Genomic DNA, 27,457 nt, shown 5'->3' with positions numbered 1-27,457 from the left:
TTTCTCATTTTTTCCCTTTTTGATCTGATTTTTCTTGTGCAGCATGATAGTTGTGGAAATATGTATAGAAGAACTAGGAGAAGGGAATAGGGAGGAGAAAAAAGATTTGGAACACAAGATTTTGCAAGGGTGAAATGTTGAAAACTATGCATGTATTTTGTTTGTACAAAAACTTTTCAATTTGATATAATCAAAATTTTTTATTTTGTAGTCAATAGTGATCTCTAGTTCTTCTTTGGTCATAAATTCCTTCTTCTTCAATAGGTCTGAGAGGTAAACTATTCTATGTTCTTCCAGTTTATTTATAATCTCGTTCTTTATGCCTAGGTCATGAACCCATTTTGGCCTTATCTTGGTATACGGTGTTAAGTGTGGGTCAATGCCTAGTTTCTGCCATAGTCATTTCCAATTTTCCCAGCAATTTTTGTCAAATAATGCATTCTTATCCCAAAAACTGGAATCTTTGGGTTTGATAAAGTTATTGGCTGTTTTGTCCTTTGAACTTAACCTATTCCACTGATGAACTAGTCCATTTCTTAGCCAATACCAGATGGTTTTGGTAACCGCCGCTTTATAATATAATTTTAGATCTGGTACAGCTAGGTCACCTTCATTTGATTTTTTTTTTCATTAATTGCCTTGAAATTCTTGACATTTTGTTTTTCCATATGATCTTTGTTGTTATTTTTTCTAGGTCATTAAAATAGTTTTTTGGAAGTCTGATTGGTATAGCGCTAAATAAATAGATTAGTTTAGGTAGTATTGTCATCTTTATTATATTTGCTTGCCCAATCCAAGAGCATTTAATATTTTTCTAGTTGGTTAGATCAGACTTAATTTGTGTGGAAAATGTTTTGTGGTTTTGCTCATAAAGTTTCTGATTTTCCCTTGGCAGATAGATTCCTAAGTATTTTATATTATCAGTAGTTACTTTAAATGGAATTTCTCTTTGTAACTGACTGTTGGATTTTGTTAGTGATATATAAGAATGCTGATGACTTATATGGGTTTATTTTGTATCCTGCAACTTTGCTAAAGGTGTGGATTATTTCTAATAACTTTTTAGTAAAATCTCTGGGGTTCTCTAAGTATACCATCATATCATCAGCAAGGAGTGATAATTTTGGTTTCCTCATTACCTATTCTTATTCCTTTAATCTCTTTCTCAACTCTTATTGCCAAAGGTAGCATTTCTAATCCAATATTAAATAGTAACGGTGATAGTGGGCAACCTTATTTCACTCCTGATCTTATTGGGAATGGTTGTAGTTTGTCCCCATTACATATGATGCTTACTGATGGTTTTAAATAGATGCTACTGATTATTTTAAAGAAAATTCCATTCATTCCTATACTCTCAAGTGTTTTTAATAGGAACGGATATTGGATTTTATCAAATGCTTTTTATGCATCTATTGAGATGATCATATGGTTTTTGTTAATTTGGTTATTAATATGGCCAATTATACTAATAGTTTTCCTAATATTGAAGCACCCCTGCATTCCTGGTATAAATCCTACTTGATTGTGGTGTATTATCCTGGGGATGATTTTCTGTAGTCTTTTTGCTAATATCTTATTTAAGATTTTAGCATCAATATTCATTAGAGAGATGGGTCTATAATTTTCTTTCTCTGTTTTCAACCTACCTGGTTTAGGTATCAGTATCATGTCTGGGTCATAAAAGGAATTTGGTAGGACTCCTTCATTCCTTATTTTTTCAAATAGTTTATAAAGCATTGGGCTATATATGTATTTTGAAAATAAAAAGATTAAAAAACCCAACCATACTTCATAATAGACTTACTTCTTCTTCTCTTACTATTCCGTCTCCTATAATCAAGAATTTAAAGTAGGATGGAAAGACAATTTAGCCAAACTAATAAATCAACAATGTCTGACATTATGGGCAATCTCAGACAACCATGGTGTCTCATTTCTGCAAACAAAGAAGGGAGGCAAATTCTCATCTCTCTTCTTTGCGGCCAAGTTTGTTCACTTTAATTTTATAACATTCAGTTTCAGTTGTTTTGTGGTTGTTGTCCTTTCCATTTACACTGTTGTCATCATGATGTGGTTTGAATGGTCTCAATTCCTTGGTGGTCAAGAGGTTAGTGGCCATAAGAGGTTTAGGAGTGAAAGAATTCACTCATTCCCAAATTATTAGTTGCAAAATGAAAGTTTATTGTTGGATAGAAATCAGTTTACAAGGGATTTACTTCTATAGTAGCCAAGATCTATTGGGAAACGGAATTTTGATGCTGAGAATGCTCAGCAGGCAGGGTCCTAGCAAAGTGCATGGGCCATTTGCGAAGACCTTAGTTGAGAGAAGCTGTTATATTGGGTATCTTGATGGGGGTTGGGACAGCCCGAGCAAGTCAGACCAGCATTCTTGGTGGGGGCTTCAGGAGCTGAGGTTCCCAGCCTTAGATTCTTATCAGTTTTCAGCCAGGATCTTCTACTGGAATTAACAACACTTCAAAGGGGTGCTTTTTGACCAGGATTTCTAATTGAATCAAAGGCTCTGGCATCCTAGAAAGATAACTTGTCTGAGGGGAATATGCTTTCCCCAGGAGGGATTGCGACTCTGAAAGGGATCACAGATCAAAAGGAAATACAATTTCTTAAAGGGACCACAACTTTAGTAAAAAACAAAACAAACAAACAAACAAACAAAAAAACAGTTCCCTCTAGCTGGTTGATTCCTCTCCTTTGCATCATTTCATTCAGTTCATCCCTTATTTCCTCATATTCATCCTATTCATTATTTATTACAATTATGTTCATGTGCCATAATTGATTTAAGCCAATCTTTATTCAGTGGGGCCATCTACTTTGCTTCCAATTCTTTGCTACCATAAAAAAAAAAAAAAAAAAAAAAAAAAAAAAATTGCTGCTATGAGACCTTTCTTTTTATCATGAATCCTCTTGGAGTTTATCATTCAAATAGAGGATCTCTCTGGCCTATAGGTCTCTTAGCATTATGGATATGTGGGTGTAATATATCTGTTATCCTCACTTTGTAATTTAGCTAGCTTCTTTTCTATCATACTTCTCTTAGATTTTATCTTCTGCTTTCACTTCTTGAACAATAAATACATCCATTCATTGTCTTTTGAATGATATAAATTTTTATTCCTCAGGTGTCATAGTAATAACATGATTCATAGCAACAACATTGACAGAAGTACACATCACATTTCATTTATTTATTTAAAATGGGGCTTTGTTAAAGGTAAAGTTTCAGGTTATTGAAAGTACTACTGTTTTTCAAATGAAATTTGGACTGTTTTTTTCCCTTCTAGTCAATTCTAACAGCAGTGCTGAATGTATATGAATGTATAATGTAATAATTCACATATTTACACAAATATTTTATCCATTTTTATATGACAGTTTTCCTGTAACTACCCAGTTTATATTGCATTCATGTAGGTAGGCACACCCACACATATACACATACACAAGCAATTTTTAAATTGCTTGCCTAATAGCCTATGTCCATTTGTTTCAACTATAAGAATCATCTAGTCACTTTCTTGATGAAATTGTACCTTAGATCTTAGTCCTCTCACTTATAAATCTTATAAATTTCCCTATTTGAGATTTAGGGAGGTTATAATAATATAGTTCATATTTCTGAAGTATCTTAAGACTTACAAGTAATTTTTCCTACAACAAACCTGTACAGGTAGGTAGTATGAATATTATTTCCCCATTATATAGTTGAAAAAAACCTAAGATTTTCTTTTTTTCATATATATATATATATATATATATATATATATTTTTTTTTTTTTTTTTTTTTTTTTCCTGAGGCACTTGCAGTTAAGAGACCTGCTTGCCCAGGGTCACATAGTTAGGAAGTATTGTGTCTGAGGCAAAATTTCAACTCAGGTCTTCCTGACTTCAAGGCTGGTGCTCTATCCACTGTGCCACCTAGCTGCCCCCAAAATATTTTTTTAACATTTATTTTAAAAATTTTTAAGCTCTAGGTTCTCTCCTTTATCCCTATCCACAATTAAGAAACCATATGTGAAGTTATGTAAAACATTTCCGTAAAAGTCAAATTGTGAAAGAAAACATAGATCTCTCACCTTAATGAAAGTTAAAAACCCTCAAGAAAAATTAAGTTAAAGAGAGAGAGAGAGAATACTTTAGTCTCTATTCAGACACAATCAGTTCCTTCTCTAAATATGGATAGGATTTTTCATCATAAGTCCTTCAGAGTAGTTGTGTACTACTGAGAATAGCAAAATAATTTATAGCTGGTCATCTTAGAACATTGCTATTACTTTATGTACAGTACATCTCACTTTGCTTGAGTATTCATGGAGGACTTTCCAGGTTTTTGGTTTTGTTTTTTTCTGTTTTTCCTGCTCATCATTTCCTATAGAACATCACAAACATATACCACATTTTATTGAGCCATTCCCCAGTTGATGGTACCCCCTCAATTTTCAACTTTTTTGTCCCAAGAAGAGAGCTGTTATGAATATTTTTGTACATATAGGTAATTTTCCTTTTTTTAAAAAAAAATCTCTTTTGGTGTTCATGCATAGTAGTAGTACTATTAGTGTTCTGCCTCAGTTTCCTGAATTGTTTTGTCTCAGTCTCCCTGATGGCAAACCCCCTTCCTTACCATTAGGACTGAGATTAATTAGGGCTGGGAGCCCTGACAACTAGCATTCCAAAGAGTCATAAAATGCAGATGGTTTATCTCAAGATAATGGAGGCATATCTCCTATTTCAGACATCCTGGATCCTGGTCCTCCCAACATATCAGAATTTATGATTCTTACCTCCAACCTGTCAGAATCAAATTTATGATCCGTTCCTGAAAGTTCCTGGTCACCAATACTCTACCCCCAACTTGCCTTTGTTTCCCTAATTGCTGGCGCTCTATAAGAATCCCTGGAATCCCTTGCTCCCTGCTGGATGCTTTGAGACAAGAATCCAATCCAGCTGGCTGGGGTCAACATGGATCCTGTTTTGTCCCCAGTCCAATCTCTCCACCTGGAAACCCTAATAAAATATTGAAAACTTTCTAATCTCTATCTTGCCTCAGTTTCTCCAGTATTACATTAGATCAAATGACATACATGAATTTATAGCCCTTTGAGCACAGATCATATCTTTTGATATGAGCATATCAATTGTGGTATTTTTTTCTTTTTTATAAATTTGACTCAATTTTCTAAAACTGAGATTTTCTTAACTGAAAAATGAGGGTAATAATACTTATCTTCCCTTAGAGGATAGTTTTGAGTAAAGTACTTTGCAAATGTTAAAGTACAGTGTTACTGGAAGTTAATGTTTTATAAACTTTAAAGTGTTATACAAATGTTTCCAATGTTGAGCCCTGGTATGATAAAGCATAGCCATTCCCCATCCTTCCTTGTCATTAGGAGTGGAAATTGAGTTTTAAAAAAGAGCATAGAAAAAACCTTGAATCTCTGCCCACCTTTACATACCATTATGTCATAAACTCCAGGTGCATTTTCTTGATTCTTGCTAGAACAATCCCCCCTCCTCACTATCTCCTGCCCTCAGTCTTCTTATCTTGATCTCTATCCTGTCAGGATTAAGTTATAATCCTTTCCTGGAATTTTACTTGTCCATCCTCCCAGTGTCCTTGCCCTCCTTATCTGCCTTTGTTTCCCCTATAAAATTGTATACTCAGGTTATATATTCTCTTTGCAAACCTTAGTTAACTAAAACCGTATAAAAGTTCTGTGCCTTGGTTTATCTGACCCAAATGCTTTGGCCAAGAGTTCCTTCTGATCAGCTAGCTTAAACTCCACATTAAAGATTAAAAACCAATCTCTGCTTGCCTCAGTTTCTCTGGTATCACACCAACAGCCATATTTCCTCTAAATATTCCCTTCTGTCACATGATTTCCAGATCCCTCACCATCCTGGCCCAAGATAGTTTAAGTGCTTTTTCTTTTGTAGATATTTTTCTTAGTATGAGGTTCCAAGAAATGAATACATTACTCAGTTGTGATCTAACTGGCCCAGAGTAAAGGGATTATGACTTCCAGTCTGGTTACTGAATTTCTATTAAAGCAGCTTTTTTTTTTTTTTTTTTTTTTTTTTAGCAACTACATCATACTTTGACTTTACTCAATTCACCCAACATTTTTCCTTTTCTGGATAGTTAGTTTTCTTTTTTTCTTTTTCTTTTTCTTTCTTTTTTGCTGAAGCAATTGGGATTAAGTGATTTCCCAGGGTCACACAGCTAGGAAGTATTAAATGTCTAACGTCACATTTGAACTCAGGTTTTCCTGATTTCAGGACTGGTGCTATGTCTACTGCACCACCTAGCTGCCCCTGGAAAGTCAGTTTTGTAGCCATATACTTTCAAATGGTTGCTAAAATTTCCACTTAGATGTTTTTCTGTCACCTCCAACTCAACTCTGCCCTGATCAGATCACATCTGTTTAGTGCTTTTAAGAAGAACATTGACAAACTGGAAAGAGTCCAAGGGAGTATAACAAAGATGATAAAGGACCTTGAAATTGTACCAGCAGATCAGTTGAAAGAACTAGGGATGGAAAAGAGAAGGTACAAGGGAGAATGTAATACTATTTTAATTATTGGAAAATATATTATTTAGAATAGAGATTAGATTTATTTTGTTTCCAGAAACCAATATAGGAACAATGGCTGGAAGTTGGGGAGAGTCAAATTTAGGCTGACTGTAAGGAAATACTTATTATTTAGAGGTATCCAGAGTGGTAGAGGTAACAGAGCTGCTTCAGGAGGCATTAAAATTATCCTCTACATCTAGCAAAAGCTAAATGATGATGCATGTTGTCTCCCCCATTAGACTATGAGATTCTTAAGAGCAGAGACAATCTTTTACCTTACTTTATATCCCCAACATCAATCTTAATAAATGTTTATTAACTAACTTAAGACTTGTTAAAATATTATAAGGAAGGATTTCTTATCAAATAGGGGTTGGGTTAGGTGGTTAGACTAGATGGCCTTTAAAATTCCATCTAATTCTAAGATTCTATGTTCTGCCTTAAATCAAATTCATTATGTTTCCCCCTGATTCTGTACATCCCAGTTTCTATTAATAGTACCATTATTCCCCTTGTCAATCAGTCATCTTTGACTCATACCTCCTCTTTCTCCAATGTCCAATTGATGAGGTTTAGGTTTTGGGGTTCCCTTTCATAGGGAACTAAATGATAAGGTCTAGATTTAGGGAACCAAAATGAGATTAGGGTTTCTAGTTGTCAAGGAGTTAAATGATAAGGTCTGGTGGTAGGTTTGGGGTTCAGGGAACCAAATGGAGAGGTTTGCCTCCCCTGCAACCCCCTTGGGATTTGGCGCAAGGTTAGGGAGTTTTGGGGAACCCCCTTCTGGCAGCGCAGAGATTCTCTATAAAGGAATTTACAGACCTAAAAACCTAGATTGAGAAAAGATTTATTATAGGGATTTGGGAAGTAAGGCTAGAAATCCTGACAGATAGGCATGAGGTCTCATTAGGGAGATAGATGAGGATAAAGAGAGGGTAGCACTGGAAAAGAATATTATCCAGTGGGCAGAGGCTCCTTAGCATGGCATAGCTGACATGTTTGGAACCTCTGCAAAGAGAGGATTTTAGACTGACTCTTTTATAATAGGAGCTTTGGCTACAAGCTGAAGGGAGTGAGTGGATGGAGTTCTACAAGGTGGGTTTCAGCTTGGGCTGGAATTTGAATAGAATCATTGAGTTTCAGGACTGAACCGACCCCACCTAGATAACACCTTTCCCTTGTGGGGATGCGGGGGTGGGGGGGGTCCCTCATTGAGGCAGAGTTGAAGGAGATTTTATCCTTCAAGGATTTTTAGAGTTTTGGGGTCCCTTCTTCACAATCACTAAGTCCTGCTGATTCTTCTGTAATTTCTTTCCTCTCTCTTCCATCTTCTCCATCCCCATGGCTTGTATCCTCCTCTTGACCTTCCCTGGACTATTAACCTCCTAAATTATTTCCCTACTTTCAATCCCTCCACTCCTAATCTGCTGTTGTATTAATCTTCCTAAAGGCCAGTTTGCACAAATCATAAAAATCTCTAGTATCTTTCCATTACTTTAAGATTAAAATGTGAACTCCTCACTCAGGGATCCAAAGCTATTCAGAATCTACCATGCATAAACTTCTCTAACCTCTATTAACACTATAAACACTCTGCCCCAGTTATACTAGTCTATTTATTATCCAGTCACCATATTAGTGCCTAGCACAATGCTTGATATTAATATATGCTTATTGATTTATTAACCCTATTCCTATCTGTTTGCATTACCTTTTCCCTTCTTCCTTGTATAATCTTTAACACTGTAATCATGTGCTATCTTTAAAAGTAAAGTATTAGCTCCTTAAGAGCAGGGATTCTTTATCTTCATCACTTATTACAATGCTCTGCATATAATAGACAATCAGCTTTTACTGCTGCTGCTGCAGGGTATAAAAAGCTTTTAAAATATATAACTCATGCAAAGAAATAGGGAGAAAACCATTAATGAATTGAATGCTTTATTTCCAATACATTTTTTCAACTGTTCTTAAAATGTTCAGCCTCAAATCTGAACTAACAGAAACATATCATTGTAGAGATTTATTGGTTCCCTCATTACTAGTTCTGATAAATCCAGAGAAGATTATTACTAAAATATTGGATCCAGGCAATTTTATGAATCCAGATTATCTCATGAAGCATGGAGGGAACCTTAATAGGTCAGTGGAGGGGAGTAAATACCATACCAGTGAATTCACACATATTCCAAATATCACATCAACTTTTCTTCTTTTCAGAATCAGCATTCGAGCCTTCACTCAGTTATTTGATGAAAACCTGAAGGAATTTACAGAGCCACTTTTCTCAGATACATTTTTCTCTTTGCCCATCACTACTGAATCAGGTGAGATTAACTTTCTCTTTGATGAGGTATGGATCGTGGCAGGAATATGGGTTGGTCTCCTATTTTTTCCAAAACACCAAGTTAGGGTGGGTTCGCAGCGAGAAACGCTACACAAAAGGCTGTGATAAGAAAAGGCACTTTATTAAAGAGAGAAAGACACTAAGATGTTCTCTTAGTGGGCAACGTCAAAGAATTGCAGAGACATTTTCTCAGGGCTTACTTATATACAGAAACAAAACAATTTGGGCTTTGCATCCGAAAGGAACATACTTGAGATAGGGTAGGGTGTGGGAAAAGAGTCTTTCTCAGGGAATGTAGATTTAGCATCCAAAAGGTGCATAATGTATGGGAAGAGAGTCTTTCCCAGGAAATGTAGGTTTTGCATCCAAAAGGTGCATAATGTGTGGGAAGAGAGTCTTTCCCAGGGAAGGTGCCTAATGTATGGGAAGCAAGTATTTTCCAGGGAATGCAGATGCTCTTCTGGACGAGGCTGTATTGTCCTCATCATCTTGACATTGATACTTCAAACTTAGCATAAAAATATCATCTACTAATCCTAAGTGCTAAATAGGTAATGAATTGATTTATTCAGTAAATTTCTTAGGCATTTAATTTAATTTTGAAGAATGCAACCCAAAGCATAGATGAAATTAAAAAGAGATGGTAAAGGTTAGTACTCATTGGTTTAGAAAGGTGAAGGCTATAAAAGCATATGATAAAAGTATATGTAAGTAGTATAAGTAGACTGACCCTTTATAGTCATTCACTAAATCCTAGGAAGTTAATACTGGGTATAAAACTCTTTGAAGTATGGGAAGAGATATTTTAAGAGGAAGAACTTCCTTAAGTTATAGTGATGAGATTCGGCACAGGGCAGAATCGTGGGAACCCACTTTGTTCAGTGTAGGTACTTCTAAAAGAATTTACAAACCCAAAAAGTTAGGCTGGCAAAATAAGTTTATTGGCACTGGAAATAGGCCTTTGCTAGGAAGACTGATTTCCTTTGTGGCAAGGTCCCGACAGAAAAGTAAAAGTCTAGCAGAGGACTCCTGGCAGAGAGAGATCCTAGCAAAGAAATCTTCTAGCAGAGAAATCCGGACAGAGGGGTAAAGAAGGGTGTGGTCCTGTGAGGGAAATAGGTGAGAAAGATAACAATTGAGCTGAAATGAGAATGTCTTCTCAGTGGGTAGAGGGTCCTCAAAGGCAGCTATGCCAAGGAGAGAGAGAGGTTCCTTGGCATGATTCCTGCTTTTGGCCCTCTGCAAGGAATAAGCCCCAAAGTTGCTCTTTTAAAGAGATCTAAGACTGAAGTTTCAATTGAATGAGGTTACTGCCCCAGGCCTAGATTTCCAGTAGAATGGGACAGTTTACTGGGAGTGATCGAGCCAATTTTCAGCTCAATGGAGTTGGTTAGAAATCTAGATCTTCAGCTGGGATAAGTGGGAGTGGTCCTGGACTCAACTAGTTCCACCCAGATAACAGAATGAAACCATTTATCTTGATTCCCTAGGGTGGGTCTCTTAGGGGAAGAGCTTCTCCAAGCGTTCAAGGAGTTTCTCAAGAGTTTACCCCAAAGTCAGAGAGAGAGAGATAGTTTCAGGGTTCCCCACATCAGTAGGAACAAGCAAAACTTCAAAAAGCCTTCAGATAAGTTCACAAAAGATACTTTGAGAGTGGTTTAAGAAAGGAAACTTTGGGATATCTGGGACAATTCCCCTAATCTCTTGGGGGGGGGGGGGAAATGATATATTTCATTTTACCTAGAGCCATTTTTTCTATTCCTTTATCCCCTTTTGCATTTAGACCCTCCTTTAGATACAGTATTGTGAGGGATGTAGAAGACCCTTACCCAAATGATTACTTAGAGATCATTCAGTAAAAAAAAAAAAAGCAGAAAAGTTGTTTATTGAAAACCTCTGGAGCATGAGCCATCCCATAATGAGATAGAGAAAGCTCATGGTAGGAGGGCTAAAGAAGTAGTAAAGATACACAGCTTTATACATCACAACTAAGAGAGCATTGAGAAAGGGAGGGGAAGCATCTAATTGGTTATTGCTATTTGGAGAGATTGGAATGGAAAGTTTCTGTTACAAAAGATTACATCATAAGTTGGGGAGCATTGAGAAATAGGTGCCTTCTCTCCTAATTGAATATTAAACATTGGTGCCAAGGCAGATTTTGGAATGCTTTGTTTCCTGATTCCAAGAGGATTCATCAATCATACCTTCAAACTTCAGATTACTGAGCTGACATCATTTAAACTAATATTTGAACTATATTGATAACATCGAACATGGATAAATGTCATCATTTCTGGTTAAGTAAATATACCTAAAGTTTTAAGTAAATATTGGCTTGCACACACTGTACTTATGTAGGTCACAGAGACATAGAAATAATAAAAAATACAGAAAAAAGAATTTAAGCATTCCTGTAAGTTCTTCACTTTATCTCTCCATTCCCCACAGTATCACCGAGTTAGAAGACAGGTCAAGAAATCTTTTATTTCAGTCCTCAAATCAACTAGGATATCCAGAATAAACCACACAGATGATTGTCTAACTCTTCATTTTAAATCAGAGGAGGGGTTTCTTTCTGAAATAAGTTACATTACTAATTCAGGAAGTTCCTTTTAGTATCTAACCTAGTTCTCTCCCTTATTGAAATTAAAAGCTGTTTTCTTCCGTTTATAATTTTTAGAAAATGACTCAGCATTATAGGTTCTAGTGGCTATTTATGCTAAATACAGAGATAATCATCTTACTATTCCATTCTACAAGGAGATTAAAATGAAGCTAAGAGGATTTGGGCTTGTTTGTTGTAATTTAATGTTAAAGTAGAAGCTTTGTAAATATATTTTTATTTGAGTAAAATAATTTCCTTGTGACCCAGGAAATGAAGATAGTAGAAATCATGTGTTTACAAATAACTTTAGTTTTGACACTAGCTTTATTACCCTGAGCCTCTCAGTTTCCTTATCTGTAAAACTGAGAAAATATTGCTTTCACTACTAACTTAACAGAGTGATTGAGGGGACATGTTTTTGTATGTAAACTAAATCTAAAAGCAACATGGAAATGTTAGCTATTATTATGAAGACTGAAAAGACAAACATTATTTTAAAAAGCCCAAAGGCCCAAATATACCTACTTTGAAAATCATTATTCACAAGCCATTATTCAAATTATTAGTCATATAACCATTCTTAATATTTGTTTATACTAGAGGGAAAGAATGATCTCCCACTTTACTAAGTTTAGAAAATCTTTATTTCTGTATATCAGTTTTTCATTGTAGATTATGACCCAATTGTTTTTATTTTATTTAAACTACATACTTTTATTCAAATATGTCAAGGACCAAGAATTTCATCAGTGTATTTGCTTCTTTCTCCTATACTGATTCCAATTCCTCTACAACTTTGTCAAAGGGTCTTTGAGAGTTACTATGACTGAAAAATTCAACATCCTATGATCAACTTAATGATGAGCCACTTTTTACTTACCTCAATGAGTCATTGGATAATGGGAGGAAGGAGAGGAATAAGCTTTCATATAGTATCTATTATGTAGTAGGCATTGCGCTAAGTACTTTTACAAATATCATCTCATTGACTCTTACAATAACCTTGTATCCACAAGGATACAGAAATAGATATTTTTATTATCCCCATTTTATACCTGAGGAAACTGAGGAAAACAGGTAAAATGACTTAAGAGCCAAATAATGAGGAACTATCTGAGGTAAGATTTGAACTCAGACCTTCCTGACTTTCTACTAGTCCTCTACCCACTTTACCACCTAGCTGCCCCAAACAAGTGTGCAATCCATAACTCCATAGCTGCAGTTCTTCTAGATTGCTTGTAACCCATTGCATTCCACTGCATAGGGCCTTTGAGAACCCACATGATGTCCAAGATAAAACATCAAAATAGACCTTTATGTAGATGAGAAACTATGTATACTATAACAAATATTGGCATTTATCTTAAAGTTCAAATTGAGTTCAAACTGCTTTTAAACTTAAAAATCTATAGCCAACCTCAAAAGCAAAATGACTTATTTGTTGATGTTGTGCCACAGTTCCCTTTTAATGTCCTAACCCAGTTTCCCTAATTGTCCTACCTCAGTTTCTCTACCTCAGGCTATAACCATTCCCTTTTAATCATTAGAATGTTTGATAGGATAAAGGTCTTATATCGAATATTAGGAGCCTCTCCCCATCTCTGGTACCTCCCTCCATTATGTCATCCTCAGCCCAGGTGCCTCCCCCCATTATGTTATCATTCTTGTTACCCTATAATAATCTTTGTATCCAACATTCGTTGCTGGATTCTTGGAGACGATAGTCTCATTCAGCCCTGGGACCAAACTATGGACCCATTTAGTCCCAGTAAATCTCTCCCTTTCAAATAAAATATTAAAAACTCTCTAATTTCTATCTTGCCTCAGTTTCTCCAGCATTATATTGATTACCATAATGGTTCCAATTGGAATAAGCAGCTCTAGGATGTCTTGCTCAACCACAGATTGTGTTCTATATTGGTGGAGGGAATTCCACTTTGGGAATTCCTTATGCCATGAAACCATAAACCTTCCCAATATTCACAGATTTAAATCCTGGGTGTAGTACATTTTTACTCTATCTCAAATGCAAAATTTCTTCCAGAAAGAGGAATTAAATTGTTCCCTACTATTTTCCTTGCATTAATTTCCACATTGAACTTTGTTGTTTCATTTTGATTCTCATAGAGCCTTTGTTTGGAGTTATCGAAGGAGTGAGTGCTGGATTGTTCCTAATTGGCATGCTGGTGGCAGTCATTGCCTTATTTATCTGTAGACAGAAAGTGAGGTAGGTAACGAATCCCCTTTCCAGGCTCTTACAAATGTTGAAATACAATTTTAGATGAATTTTTGCTTGACAAATGTGTGTGTATATATATATTTATATTTAATTTCAGCTACCTTAAACCCTCTTTATAAAACTCAATAAATGGAACAAATAAAATACCTCATTATATTGTGATTCAAAATCCTCTATAACCTGGCCCCAATTCTTTCTGACCCTATTCCTTCTCATATATTTTTCAAGTTTTATTGTAATAATCTCATACTTTCCCATATCTCTATGTATATATGTATACTTATATAATATATATGAAGGGGGTATGTGTGTGTGTGTATATACACAACACACATACACACATATACATACATATTTTGTATGTAAGAGTATGTACATTAGTATAAGTATGTGTATTTATGTAGGTATGAATATGTATACATATGCTATTTTCATATTATATGAAGAATTGAAAGGAATGGAGAAGAAGGAAGAGGGGAGGGAGGAAAGGGGAGACACAGGGAGAGAGAGAAAGAGAGGGATAGGGAGGAGAGGGAGAGGCAGAGAGAAATTTTAAGTTTTAATAGCTTAAAACTGTACTAAGATTTTTGGAACATTGTATGTAATATGTAGCTATGTATATATCTATCTATGTATTTATCTATTTTTCTATAGTTCTCTTGGTCACAGCATATTCTTGGCCTGAAAATAGCCTCTTTTTTCTCTTCCCTTCATCCATTGTATTTGCCCAGCTCAAATACCATCTATTGTGAATACTCCTAACCTTATTCCCCAACTAAAAGTAATTTCTGCTTCATCTGACCTCATAGCACTTTATAGTCTTCTTAACACATTTTTCATATTCTATTTATATTTTGATTATCTATCAAGTTGTCATATTTTCTCTGATAGATCATAAATTTCTTAAGAACCAGGCCCAAAATATAGATTTCGTTCATCTTTCTTCCCACTCAGTTCCTAGTTGAGAACAATTGACATATTAGCAGAAGCTTCCTTAATTTTTGTTGGATGAAAAAGATTAAAAGAAAAATGGAGTTTTATTTCTCATCACTCTTATGCTTTCTAATGTTGAAAATATCAACTTTTATTCATATCTCCAAGATTGCAAAAATGGAATTACTATACATCATCCTTGTTTATTTTTCTTGACACCAAATCCAAGAGTCATCATCTCTAAGAAACCTCTTCTGATTCATCCCTTAACTAAATGTTCTCTCTCTCATCTCTTATTTGTTACAAAATTTTTTCTGGTCTCTCCTTTGTTCTCATCCTATATTGTTTTGTATTTATGCTTGCTTGGGCACAGGTCTCATCTTTCCATTAGGTAAGGACTTTGTTCTTCATCTTTAAATTGCCAGACCTCAGCACAAATAGACCTTTTATAAATGTTGGATGAATGGCATTTAATTGCTTCGTTTTTTTTAGTCTGAAATAAGCTATTGGGGTCAGGAACAAAAAGTTCTCATTTGATTCAATTTTTTGAAGTCCTTTCTAGCTCCATGATCCATAATTCTAGGAACTGTTTGCATAGAGCTTGACATTTTCTATTCTCAATTATTTAACTGAATTTTAATTACATTTTAAGACCATAGTTGATCTTCACTATTTTGTGGTTCATTGACGGTAATTTAATTATTGGGAGTAAGGGGAGATGAAATCACCATTTAATACCACATGTTTACAATGCCAAGAATACTACAAATGCCATTAAATTGAAAATTTCTTTCTTATTTATTATATTTTCTTTATAATTTATTCCTTATGTATGGAGGCACAGAATTCTGGACCTAGAATCGCCAAGATTTGAATCAAAATCTGGCCTTAGATATTTACTAGCTTTGTGACCCTGGACAAGTCACTTAACCTCTGTTTACCTTAATTTTCTCAACTGTAAAATGAAGATAATAACAATACCTTCTAAGGTTGTTGTGAGAATCAAATGAGATAATGTTTATAAAGTTCTGACCCATAGTAACAAATATTTATTCTCTGCTCTCCCCCCCCACCTCTTCCTTATTTTCAGTCTTCTCTTCTGCTGTCATTCCTTGTTCTGTATCAATTGCTTTTGTAAAGAATCCCTCCACTATTGCATAGATTGATTTAGGAAATGGAATATACTTCTTTGTTTTTTCCTTTCTATCTGTAAAAGAGATCAAGGCAGTCTCTATCTTGGCAAACATCTAGATGAAAACCCAAGACTAAGTCAAAAATACATATATAATCAATTTTTACTATACCTCTACTTTGCTTCTACTATCCCCTCCCCAATGTATCTTCTTCATACTACTCAATTGGTCATTTCTCTTCTCTGTTCTAAAATGGAGCCAAAAGAAATAGTATTTGTTAAATGTTTAATAAATGCTTAATCTCTTCTCCCTTCTGAACTTCCCTATTACCCTTGAGGTAAACCTTTCTGATAATTAGCCAGGTTAGAAATCTTGGAGTATTAACTCTTCATTTTCTCATATACAACCAGTTGTCAAAACTTATTATTTCTCTCTCCACAATATCCATCTTTCATGCCCTCTCTCATAGGTACCTCCTTATGACTGAGTTCAGTCACTCATCATTTCTCTCCTGGAGTTGCCTCCTACTTGAGCAGCTAGGTGATGGAGTATCAGCCCTGAAATTACAAAGACTTATCTTCCTGAGTTTAAATCTGGCCTCAGACATTTACTAGTTGTGTGACTTTGTACAAGTCACTTCATTCTGTTTGCCTCAGTTTCTTTATCTGAAAATGAGCTGGAGAAGGAAATGGCAAACCATTACAGCATTTTTGTCAAGAAAAACCCAAATGGGGCCATGAGAGTAGGACACAACTGAACAATAATCTATTTGATCTCCCTGTCTCTTCTCCTTCTGTTCTAATTAATTCTCCATCCAACTGCCAAAGTGATTTTTCTGAATGGGAGGCTTCATCTAGTTACCTCTATGTTCAGCAAATTCCAGTGGTACCAGATTGCCCCAAGGGTAATATACAAACTCCTCTGTTTGTTATTTAAAGCTCTTTTCAATCTTTCTTCAACCTACCTTTCCAATCTCATTATTCTATCATTCTATGATACTATACTATCATCTAATGACAGGCACTGTGCCAAGTGCTAAGGATACAAAAACATAGTCCTTCACTTCCAAGAACTCACATTCTAATAGTGAAGACAATTTTCCCTCATTCTACAGTCTAACTCAATGGTCCTCAAACTTTTGTTCTCAATATCTTTATCCTGTTAAAAATGATTGAGGATCAGTCCAAAGAGTTTTTGTTTATGTGGTTTATAGTTATAGATATCGATCACATTAAAAATAAAAACTAATTATGAATTTATAGACTCTCTGAAAGGATTTCAGAGATTCCCAGGATGCTCTGGACCAGACTTTGAGAACCACTGGTAAATAAACTAGTTTTCTTGCTTCTCATATATGGTACTCCATTCCCTGATTCAGGCAACATTATTTCTTTATAATTTATTCCTTATGTATGGAGGCACAGTGGATAGAATTCTGGACCTGGAGTTGGCATTTTTTAGAATGAGAAAGACCTGGGTTCAAGGACTTTTAACCAATACTGGCATGAACAAGTCACTTGGTGCTGAACCAGTTGCTAGTCTGCATTTGTTGAGGAGAGATTCTACACTTAGAGCTCCCCATACTTATTATATCAGAGGTCTCTCTCTACCCAACCTTCCCACCCACTACCACAACTACCACTGGCAAAAAAACAAAATCTGTATTATTGTCTTCTCCCCTGACTTTGCTATAAGTTGGTAGAAGAAGGGATCATCTCTAAACTTTATATATGATCAAGTACCTAGTGTTGTGACAAGTATACAGTAGGTATTTAATCAATTTTTGTTGCATAGAATCAAATTGTGTATGATAATCAAAATGATTATCTCTTCCCTTATGTTTCAGCCATGGTCAGGACAGACCCACTGCCAGACTCAGCATCCGCAGGGACAGACCACTGTCTGTCCATCTCAACCTGGGGCAGAAAGGGTAACCCATCATATTTTCCTCCAGATTTTACAGATTTTTTTGAAAAACTTAGTTGATGTTTTTTTCTGATAATTCACTTATAAGATTTTTGTTGTTATTTCTTTACAGAAATCGAAGAACTTCTAGGTAAGAGGGGGGAAGAGGGAGAGGACAGAGAGAGACAGAGATAGAGACAGAGAGAGGGAGGGCAGGGGAGGGGAAAGGCAAGAGAGAGAGGAGGAAGGGAAAGAAGAGGGAGAGAGAAAGAGTAATTGCCATCTATTAAAGTATGCAATTTTCAAAGATCATCCAAATTTGGTCTTTTGATTTAACAATTTTTTGTTATTATTGTTTTAATGGCAGTCCCATAAAAGTTAATCAGTTTGAAGCACACTTCATGAAGTTACAAGCAGATTCCAACTATCTTCTCTCCAAAGAATATGAGGTAGGAATCAAAGTCAAATAGCTCTCCTATTTCAAGGCTGTAGTTTAACAATCCCTTTAACCTTTCATCTGGGCTCAGATTCTAATTTTGGCTGCAAGATAGAATGAGTTTTAATATCTCAACAAAACTATTGTTTTGTATTGTTGCATTTAATAATGTATTGTTGTATTAAAGTTAAACAAACTTTGATATTGAGTAGTATATTTGAAGGCTTAAAGATTGCCTCTTATATTTAGGTAGCCAGGTGGTCCAGTGGAGAGGGCACTGGATTTAGAGTCAGGTCTAAGTCACAACTTTCAGTTTCCTCATCTGTAAAATGAGTAGATGAGAGGGAATGGACTGGTTAACCTCTAAGGGTCCCCTGTGCTTTAAATCTAAATTCTATTTCTTATGATCCTGTGACTATGGCACAGTATATTGACAATTTGGCGTCAGGAAGAGATCAGGAGATTGTAGGAGTCCAAGTAACCAAAACAAATTCAAACAAATGAGTTGCATGTTATTAACATGGAATGCCTGGGGCCGAGAGCTAGAGCTTCGCTGCCTCTATGCACCTGGCAATCTTCTGTGAGGCTCTTAGGCTACTCTGTCCTGGTTGCAAGCAGGTGGTTTAGCAGATTTGCTATAAAAGGCAAATTGTAAGCAGGGGAGGCCTAGAAGAACATAGAATGTTCTTTTCTGATATAAATAATGCTATCACTTATTTGACCATTTGATTAAATAGTCAAAAAAGGCCCCTGTCCATCTGACTTTAGATGATTCAGGTGCTTTGTGGTTCATAATCATACCATTTAATAATTTTCTACTTGGAAACTTTTATTCTGTCATAACAGGATTTAAAAGAAGTGGGTCGAAACCAATCATGTGACACGGCTCTGTTGCCAGAGAACAGAGGGAAAAATCGATACAACAATATACTACCTTGTAAGTTTTATGTTAGTTCATGTAGTACTATCTCTTGCAGCCTAATTTTCACCTCCTTTTCTGTAAAACATATGAGGTATAGGAAAGGATGTGTAGTTGATCTCCAAGAGGAGAAGAATAGTTCCATTCCAACAATCCTCAGAGATTTGGTGCAGAAGAGCTATGACTTTTAAAACTAATTGACTTTCAGATTATTTCACTTCCACTGGAGGCAGAAACATAAAGAATGATGGGATATTCTGGTTATGAGAAGCCAAGGGAGTTAATAATCTTCGGAATCCTAATAGAAACTATGGAATGTAATGTTACTTAGTTCAGAAGGCAGTAAAGGCTTTTATGAACTAGGGTCATTCCAACTTGTCAAGGAGCAACTTTGCAGAGGGGTGTCTATCATTATAGCCGTTACTCACTATTTTAAAATGTACATGCCCTGTCCAACAACAGGAAAGTCACCCCCAGATTAAAAAATAAATTTCTATTAGAAGTTTATCTATCTCTGATAAACCTCTGATCTGTCTGCTTTTTAAAAATATTTTGATAACGATAGTAATTAAGACATTTAAAAATATCTTGAGACAGATTTCATCAGAATTCCAAAGAAGTCCATGACACAACAATTTTAAGAACCCCTGCATTAGCTTTTCCTATACTTGAGACATATTCACTTTGATTCTGGTTCCCCATGCCCAGCATTATGAATTCAGCCCCAGATAATCAAACAGGCTGTATTTTTGTTAAACAAGACAAGACACTGTGGGTCTGAGATGGTATCTTTGTTCACAGAGAAAAATAAGAGATGACCTTCTTCATGTTTTGAAATATATCTTGTATGTACATAGATATTTTTGTGTTTTTCCCCCCTGCTAGAATATAAGTTTCTTGAAGTCAGGGGTTGTCTTTGCCTTTCTTTAGATCCTCAGAGCTGAGCACAATGCCTGGCATATAGTTAGCATTTACTAAGTGCTTATCGACTGCCTGACTCTTTCAATAACCTGCTTTCCAGATGATACAACAAGAGTGAAGCTTTCTAATGTGGATGATGACCCTTGCTCAGATTATATCAATGCCAGCTATATACCAGTAAGTGAGCGAATCTATATCCTGAAGTCAACTCTGCCCAAAGATAAAGTGCTTTCTCCTGGACATACTTAGTGTTCTCATTTAATGGTCTATGAATTCTCTTTGTTTTACTTTTCTTTAAATACTATGTCTGATTGATTAATAGTGCCTGATTGCCATAAAATGAATGATTTAATAATCAGTGCTAAATCTCACTTTTTGGGATTTCTTTATCAGATCAAATCATGGTTATCAGGAATCATGGACACATTTCCAAAAGTCATTCCCTTTCTCTTTCTGTCTGTCTTTCTGTTTCTCTCCGTCTGTCTCTATCTCTTTCTCTCTCTTAGTAAAATTAGCCATCAGCCCACTAAGCAGGGGATCAAGGAGGCTATTTCTCAGTCTGCTGGTGTGGTCAGGGGATCAAGGAGGCTTCTCAGTCTGCTGGTGTGGTCAGCCTGAGTCTGCTTTCACCCTGTTTCAATTCAATCCTATGATTAAATTTCCATTTCTTGTTTCTTGGGCTCATCATTCAAAACATGTTTTCCCTTTAGGATTTGATTCTAGCTATCTACTTGTTAACTCCCAGCAGCATGAATTCAGTCAATTACATCTAAATTCAGATAACTGTATCTAAAGAACTTGGACTTTTGCTTAAATAATTGTGACAAAGCATTGTTAGTCTAAAATGGTATCTTCATTCACAGAGGAAAAGTTAGTTAAACAGATTTTTGAGTCAAAAGGAATATTTGTCTTGTTACAGGTTTAAAAAGGGGGGGGGGGGGGGGAGGAGGAGAGCAAATAGGTGGTACAGTGGATAGAGCACCAGTCCTGAAGTCAGGAGGATCTGAATTCAAATTTGACCTCAGATACTTAACACTTCCCAGCTGTGTGACTCTGGGCAAGTCACTTGCCCACTAAGCACACACACACACAAAAAAGGCCTAGAGTTCATAGTGTTGGTTTTTAGCTATCTAGATATATGATCCTGAGCACATCAAAACCTCAGACTGGGTATCAATTTCCTCAAAAATAAAATTATAAAGTTGGATAAGATAAGTTCTGAGATCCCTGATTATGTTTTCTGAATGGTTGTCTCTATTCTCCACTTCCTTTTTGTCCTAAACATGTCCTTGCTTCTTTGTAATCCTGGTGCCTACAAAATTTCATAAATGCTTACTGATTTGGGGGGAACTTGTCTTCCATCAATACTTAAATATTTCTGGTCTGTTTCCTTCCTGCTACATTTATTTATGGGATCTTGAGGAATTTTTTTAGTGCTTCTTTTTCAGAGGATATAAACATATTATCCAATCTACATATAGGTCTGACTCTCTTTAATTCTTAGAAATCTATTGTTTCTGACCTCACAGACTATAAATTCTTTGCAGGGCAACAACTTTAGAAGAGAATACATTGCTACTCAAGGGCCCCTTCCTGGCACCAAAGATGACTTTTGGAAAATGTCATGGGAACAAAATGTTCACAATATTGTAATGGTGACTCAGTGTGTTGAGAAGGGTCGGGTAAGTAAAGAAAAAAAATCTCCTTGACTTGTCTTGGAAATTCTCTCATTCACACAAAATTCAGCAATCATATTAATAAGTATTTATTAAACACCTACCATGGGCTTAGTGCTAGGAATACAAAGAAATGTAAAGTCAATCCCTGACCTCAAGGAACATTGTCAAAAGTTAGTGGGGGAAAAAACTGTATAGAAATTATTATGGGGTTTAATTTATTGGATTACCTGCCATCTAAGGGAGAGGATGGAGGGAAGAAGGGGAAAATTTGGAACACGAGGTTTTATAAGGGTCAGTGCATATGTTTTATAAATAGTTTTAATAAAAAAACTAAATTAAAAAAATTGTTTTGGGGCATCCTTAAAGAATTTTTTAATGGAAAATCCCAATAGTATAGTTGAGTTAAGCCCTGAGAATACAAAGTCAGATAGAAATTCTTCCCTTCAGTTTATGGCAGGCAGGCTCAGCCATAGCCACTGGGTCCATTGTTACAAAAGGTAAAGGAAAGAAGGGTCCTTCCTTAATCTGTTAGTACTTTCTCTCTTTTCATTTATGTCCCCAGATATAAAGTGGAAAGTTGATGCTTTTAAATGAGCATACAACTTTTGGATGAATCACTTATCTGCCCTTGTGGGATCAGAAGAGGATTTTTTTTGATTGTTGTTGTTTTTGTGTTGTTGTGGAGGTTGTTATTTTGTTTTTGTCTTTTTAATTCAGATAATACCTTGAACTCTCCACTTCTCTTTGTACGTATAAATAGACTTGATTTACCAGTCTAATCAGAATTAGATTTTGATCTGTTAAAAAAAAAGTTACCAACCAAGGAGAGAGAAATAGAAAATATACAACAAAACCAAAAAAATTTGGTTTTCTGCTAACTCCATCTTTCAAACACAATTTCTAAAAGGCCAATCACTTCTAGGAATGAAAGTGAATTAAACAATAACCAGAAAGCCTTAGTTACATTACATTGCCCTTGAAATGGAAGATAACAGAAACAAAGAATGAGTCTGTGTTGTATGTATCTAGAGTGAGGAGAGAGGTGACTTTTTTCCAAGTCGTCTGGAAATTCTGTTTATTTTTCCCCATTACTTCATCTGTATAGCTACAACTTGAGGCTTAGCCATGAAAAGGTTTGTAGTGAGGGATTAGTCGGATAGCCAACAACTTGATTACTCTAGTAACTGGTACCAGAAACCTAACTCACTTTGAGGGTCCAAAGGGAAGATTGACCAGTGATGCATATTCCAGTGCTAATTTTTGCTACTTTTTCATTTGTTTCAGGTAAAATGTGATCACTATTGGCCAGCAGATCAAGATTCTCTTTATTATGGAGACCTCATTGTGCAGATGCTGTCAGAATCTGTGCTGTCAGAATGGACAATCAGAGAATTTAAAATATGCAGTGTATGTTGGTGGGCTTCCTTGATCTGACTTTTATTCATTTCTTTATTTTAAACAACTAAGTCTTTGAAAATGAATGGGGCTAGTTAATCTTTCTCCTTGCTAATCATTGGAGAGTAATTAATTACTCTCCAATGAACACCTATAATTGCAATACTGCTAATCACATGTACTGGTTCCTGCTTGAATGTGATTGTGATATTCGCATGTCTGCATTGGTTTATTCTTGTTCTTCTCTTTTCCTCTGACAGGAGGAACAGCTTGATTCAAATAGACTCATCCGTCATTTTCACTATACAGTCTGGCCAGATCATGGAGTTCCAGAGACCACCCAATCACTGATCCAGTTTGTAAGGACGGTCAGGGATTATATTAACAGAACACCAGGAACCGGGCCCACCATTGTGCACTGCAGGTAGGCATAAACATCAAATTCTAAGCAAAGAGCAGCCATTCTGGGGCCATGTTCAGGAGCTCAAAGCTCAACTGCCAGGCTAGGCAACTAAATTAGCATTTATTTACAGAAGATTCTTGCCTGAGCTTTTAAGTGGAATTTTTAGTTTCTGTCCATCCTTCTTCCTCTCACCTATTATAAAGCATATTGCCCATTTTCTTACCCTTTTCACCACTAAACTACTCCATATTAAAGGGTCCTTAGTGACATGTACCTATAATGGAACAATGTCTCTTTAAGGCCCTTTTCATATGAAAGTAACTTAGTGAACTTAGTGATGAAAACTGCTGTAAAACAGACAGTGAATGTACCTTACACTAACATAGTAATTCTAAATACTTTTGCCTAGTTTTCTTAGTCCTCTATGTAGAGACCCTAACTTTTAACTTTGTATTTCAAGTTTATTTCTAAATATTCCTCAACACATCCTGTCAGGTTGGTCTCCTCAGCATCCCATGAATGCATCATCTAATTTCCCTGCACTGTTTGTAATGTTTCCTCTTGTGGTGCTCTCTTCTTTTTTATAATATGATCATTCTCTCTGGGAGCAGGTTTCTTGGGGAGGTTTTCTGGAGGCAATCTTAGTTTCAATTCAAAGTAATAATCACTTTAAATGCAGCCAGCTGATAAAATCCAAAAGTTTATTTTCTCCTTCCAAGTCTTATCTCTTTCCTTGGGCCCGGTAGCTTTCTTAGAGGCCTCTCTCCCTCCTTGGTTCCAAGAGCTCTTGCAGCTTGTCTTTTAACTCTTCCAGCTTCTGCCTCCAACTCAACTCCAACTTGTGGCTTCTCAATCTCCAACTGACGCTCCCCTCTCAATCTGTTCAACTGAACTGACTGACTGAAGCTCTAAGAGCTTCTTATATATGATCTCTTAAAGGTGTGAATCCAAAGGTTGACTCTTCCTCTGAGGTGTGAATTCACAAAGTTACAAAGTTTTGTGTATCTCCCTTACTTGTAAACTCCATTGTGTGAGCCAATGTGTGAATTCTCAAAGTGTAAACTCAAGAAGGATTCGCTCTAATGTGTGAACCAATAAGCATTGCTTCTGTCAACTCCATTGAGTTATCACTAGGATTCTAACATCTCCCACTCTCTTTTGATTTAGAACATAGGTGATCATAACCTCCCTGACTTCTCAGGGAGAAGTCCCATTCTTATCTGATTCTTCCTCCGTTTCACCTAGTTTAGTTGGCACCTCTTCCTCCTGCTCTTTCTTCTTTTTCCTTATTCTATTCCCAAAGGAAATGGGAAATCAAATCAGATTAGCAGGTTTCTAAAGGGGCTCACTTGAAACGGGTATACATAAATCCATCAATATGGGAGGTATTACACATAATTACATAATTTACATAAGCACATGGCAATATAACACAGGCTAGTATGTAGCAAGTAACATGAATCATCATGAGAATTTATACATGTCCATAATTCCTAGACATAGTCCCAAAGGAATCCATTGTCCATCAGTTCGTGTGCCAGGAATCCAATAATTCCTGCAAGCTTTGAAGTACTACAATAGTCTCATCAACAAATTTTCATCTCAAGGAATCCAATGATTCCTGCTGGTTTTCAAGAACTGAAACAGTCTCATCTTGTGTTAGGGAATCCAATGATTCCTGAAGATTTTCAAGTTCTTTTGACAATCTCATTGTCAGCCATGCTCTTTCAGTGTCAGATGTTAATTAAATCTCCTTTGTTTTGAGGTTTTTCTCTTTTTCTGTTTCTCTCTGATGGACAAGACAAATACGGCTCACTGGCACCCATCTGATTCCTTCTCCATCTGTAGAAATACAAGCAATCCCTCTTTCCCAGGCAGTTAACCTATCTAATTCCCTTCTATTTACCACTTTTGGGATTTCTCATCATCATCTGGCAATTATGTTGGAGTTGTTTGCACTGGGCACTGCCCTGTTAGTTTAAAAGGCCTGTATTCTCCCAACTGTAATACTGACTGCTTTTTGGCTGATAGAACACATCAGAGTCCTGACCTTCTAAAGACACTCTGGGTGTAACCTCAGCTGCCATCATGCCCCATCTGTCTTTTGTATGATATCTTGGAGCTGGGCCCCACCTCTCATTTCTCTGGGTCAATCTACATTCCAAAGCCCAATGGAAGCTTCAGTTGCACTTTGGACATGGGGTTTTGGGTTTTCTCTCACCCTGTCTTCTCATTCTATTTCCATATCTACACTGAGCTCTCAAATGTCCTATTTTTCCACACTGAAAACATCGACGATTTTCTCTAGAATTTCCTTGCCAAGAGGGACCCTGTCTTTCCATGTTCATCATAGTTTGGGTATAATAAGCATTTGTACCCACTGTGGCACAGCATCTTATGATCTCCTCTAAAGGACTATCTTTGTCTAGTCCCCATATAATTCTTTTATAAACCTCATTGGCATTTTCCTTAGCCAGATGTCTGGTCATTATTTCTGTAGCTGCATTATCTCCAAGGGTTCTTATTACAGCTGTTTGCAAATGTCCCACAAAATCCGCAGAAGGTTCATTGGGACCTTGCTCTATTTTTGTGAAGGCTTTACCTCCATCTTTCTGTCTGGGGAGGGAACCCCAAGCTTTTATTGCAGCCTTAGAAATTTGCTCATACACTGGTATGGGATAATAAATCTGTTCTGAATTCTTTCCATACTGACCTTCACCAGCTAGCTGATCAAAAGCGATTTGCACAATAGCTCCTGTTTGTCTATTGCATTGGGCTTGAATCCTACATAATTCATGAAACTTTGAAAGCCACAACAAATTTTGTCCAAGTTCTAAACATGTCCTAGCTATGGATTTCCAGTCATTCAGGGTTAAGATTTCATAACACAAATTATCTAGTAACATTTTAACATAAGAGGATGTAGCCCCCTAAAGAGTGCAACCCTTTTTCAAATCCTTATTTTTTTCCAAATTAAAAGGAGTGTATCTTCTCCCTTTTTGATCTGAAGAGTCAAGCTCTTCAATCAGGGTATGCCTGATATTTATAAAATCAGATATATCTTCTCTTTCATTTTTTGCCTTAATTAATGCATTTTCTAATCTTGTCATATTATGCTTCACAGGAGATGCTGATTGTATTTCTGCCTCTCCCCCTCCTAATTCTCCCTCCACCCATGAAGGGTTAATTGAGGGGGGAGGGTCATGAGATGTGGAATGATCTAATTTCTCCTGTGAAGTATCACACTCAAAATTGTACTTAACTCCATTCTTATCTGATTCTTCCTCCTTTTCATCTAGTTTAGTTGGCATCCCCACCCCACTCTTTCTTCTTTTTCCTTATTCTAACACTTATATAATTTCCTAAAATCAGTTGTATTAAATTATATGTATTGTGTGTCTTTGGAAATTGAGTCAGGTCCATTTTTATTGTAGAATTGACAAAGATCCTCTCCTACTAATTTCCACTCGTCTAGTGCCAATTCTTTTTCCATAGAGAAACAAGGACATATATACAGTTTCTAAAAGTTCAGTGATCTGCTGCAAAATTATAATCAAACCTTGGCTTTTCATAAGCTTGACAATGCTCTCTAAACATTTTCCTTGAACAGAAACAGAAGGCTGTTTTCTAAACATCTGTCGCATCTTAGCTGAAATTCTACTTTAACTCTTTTAACAAAATTTCTTTGTTGTACTCATCCTAATTTCTGGGTTGAGGAGACTTTTTCACTGGATCAGGATCAGAGGCTTTTCCACTGAAATCAGGATCTGAGATGAGGGTCCTGTCAGTCCCATTTTGGGGCACCAAAATGTGGTCGTCTCTTCTTTTTTATAATATGATCATTCTCTCTGGGAGCAGGTTTCTTGGGGAGGTTTTCTGGAGGCAATCTTAGTTTCAATTTAAAGTAATAATCACTTCAAATGCAGCCAGCTGATAAAATCCAAAAGTT

General features: G+C 36.2%; 2 protein-coding genes across 3 annotated transcripts in view; one reads left to right on the top strand and one right to left on the bottom strand.

Annotated features, from left to right (window-relative positions):
* The window catches only part of PTPRB (protein tyrosine phosphatase receptor type B), a 141,783-nt gene that overhangs the window by 99,325 nt on the left and 15,001 nt on the right, over positions 1–27,457 (top strand). For both annotated transcript variants that reach the window (XM_023504302.2, XM_003770932.4), the window contains 10 exons: positions 8,814–8,920; positions 13,673–13,772; positions 17,697–17,780; positions 17,889–17,906; positions 18,123–18,204; positions 19,038–19,128; positions 20,132–20,208; positions 21,579–21,713; positions 22,995–23,117; positions 23,366–23,529. In XM_023504302.2, coding sequence (XP_023360070.1) covers positions 8,814–8,920; positions 13,673–13,772; positions 17,697–17,780; positions 17,889–17,906; positions 18,123–18,204; positions 19,038–19,128; positions 20,132–20,208; positions 21,579–21,713; positions 22,995–23,117; positions 23,366–23,529 — 981 coding nt within the window. The remainder of the gene's footprint in view (positions 1–8,813; positions 8,921–13,672; positions 13,773–17,696; positions 17,781–17,888; positions 17,907–18,122; positions 18,205–19,037; positions 19,129–20,131; positions 20,209–21,578; positions 21,714–22,994; positions 23,118–23,365; positions 23,530–27,457) is intronic.
* Positions 8,914–27,457, bottom strand: part of KCNMB4 (potassium calcium-activated channel subfamily M regulatory beta subunit 4) — a 228,013-nt gene continuing 209,469 nt past the window's right edge. Inside the window, exon 4 of the transcript XR_004229704.1 lies at positions 8,914–9,039. The gene's annotated coding sequence lies outside the window, so the exon portion shown is untranslated. The remainder of the gene's footprint in view (positions 9,040–27,457) is intronic.

This window comes from Sarcophilus harrisii, chromosome 5, assembly GCF_902635505.1.
Source record: "Sarcophilus harrisii chromosome 5, mSarHar1.11, whole genome shotgun sequence".
NCBI lineage: Eukaryota > Metazoa > Chordata > Mammalia > Dasyuromorphia > Dasyuridae > Sarcophilus > Sarcophilus harrisii.
This window is presented reverse-complemented; position numbering and strand designations above follow the sequence as displayed.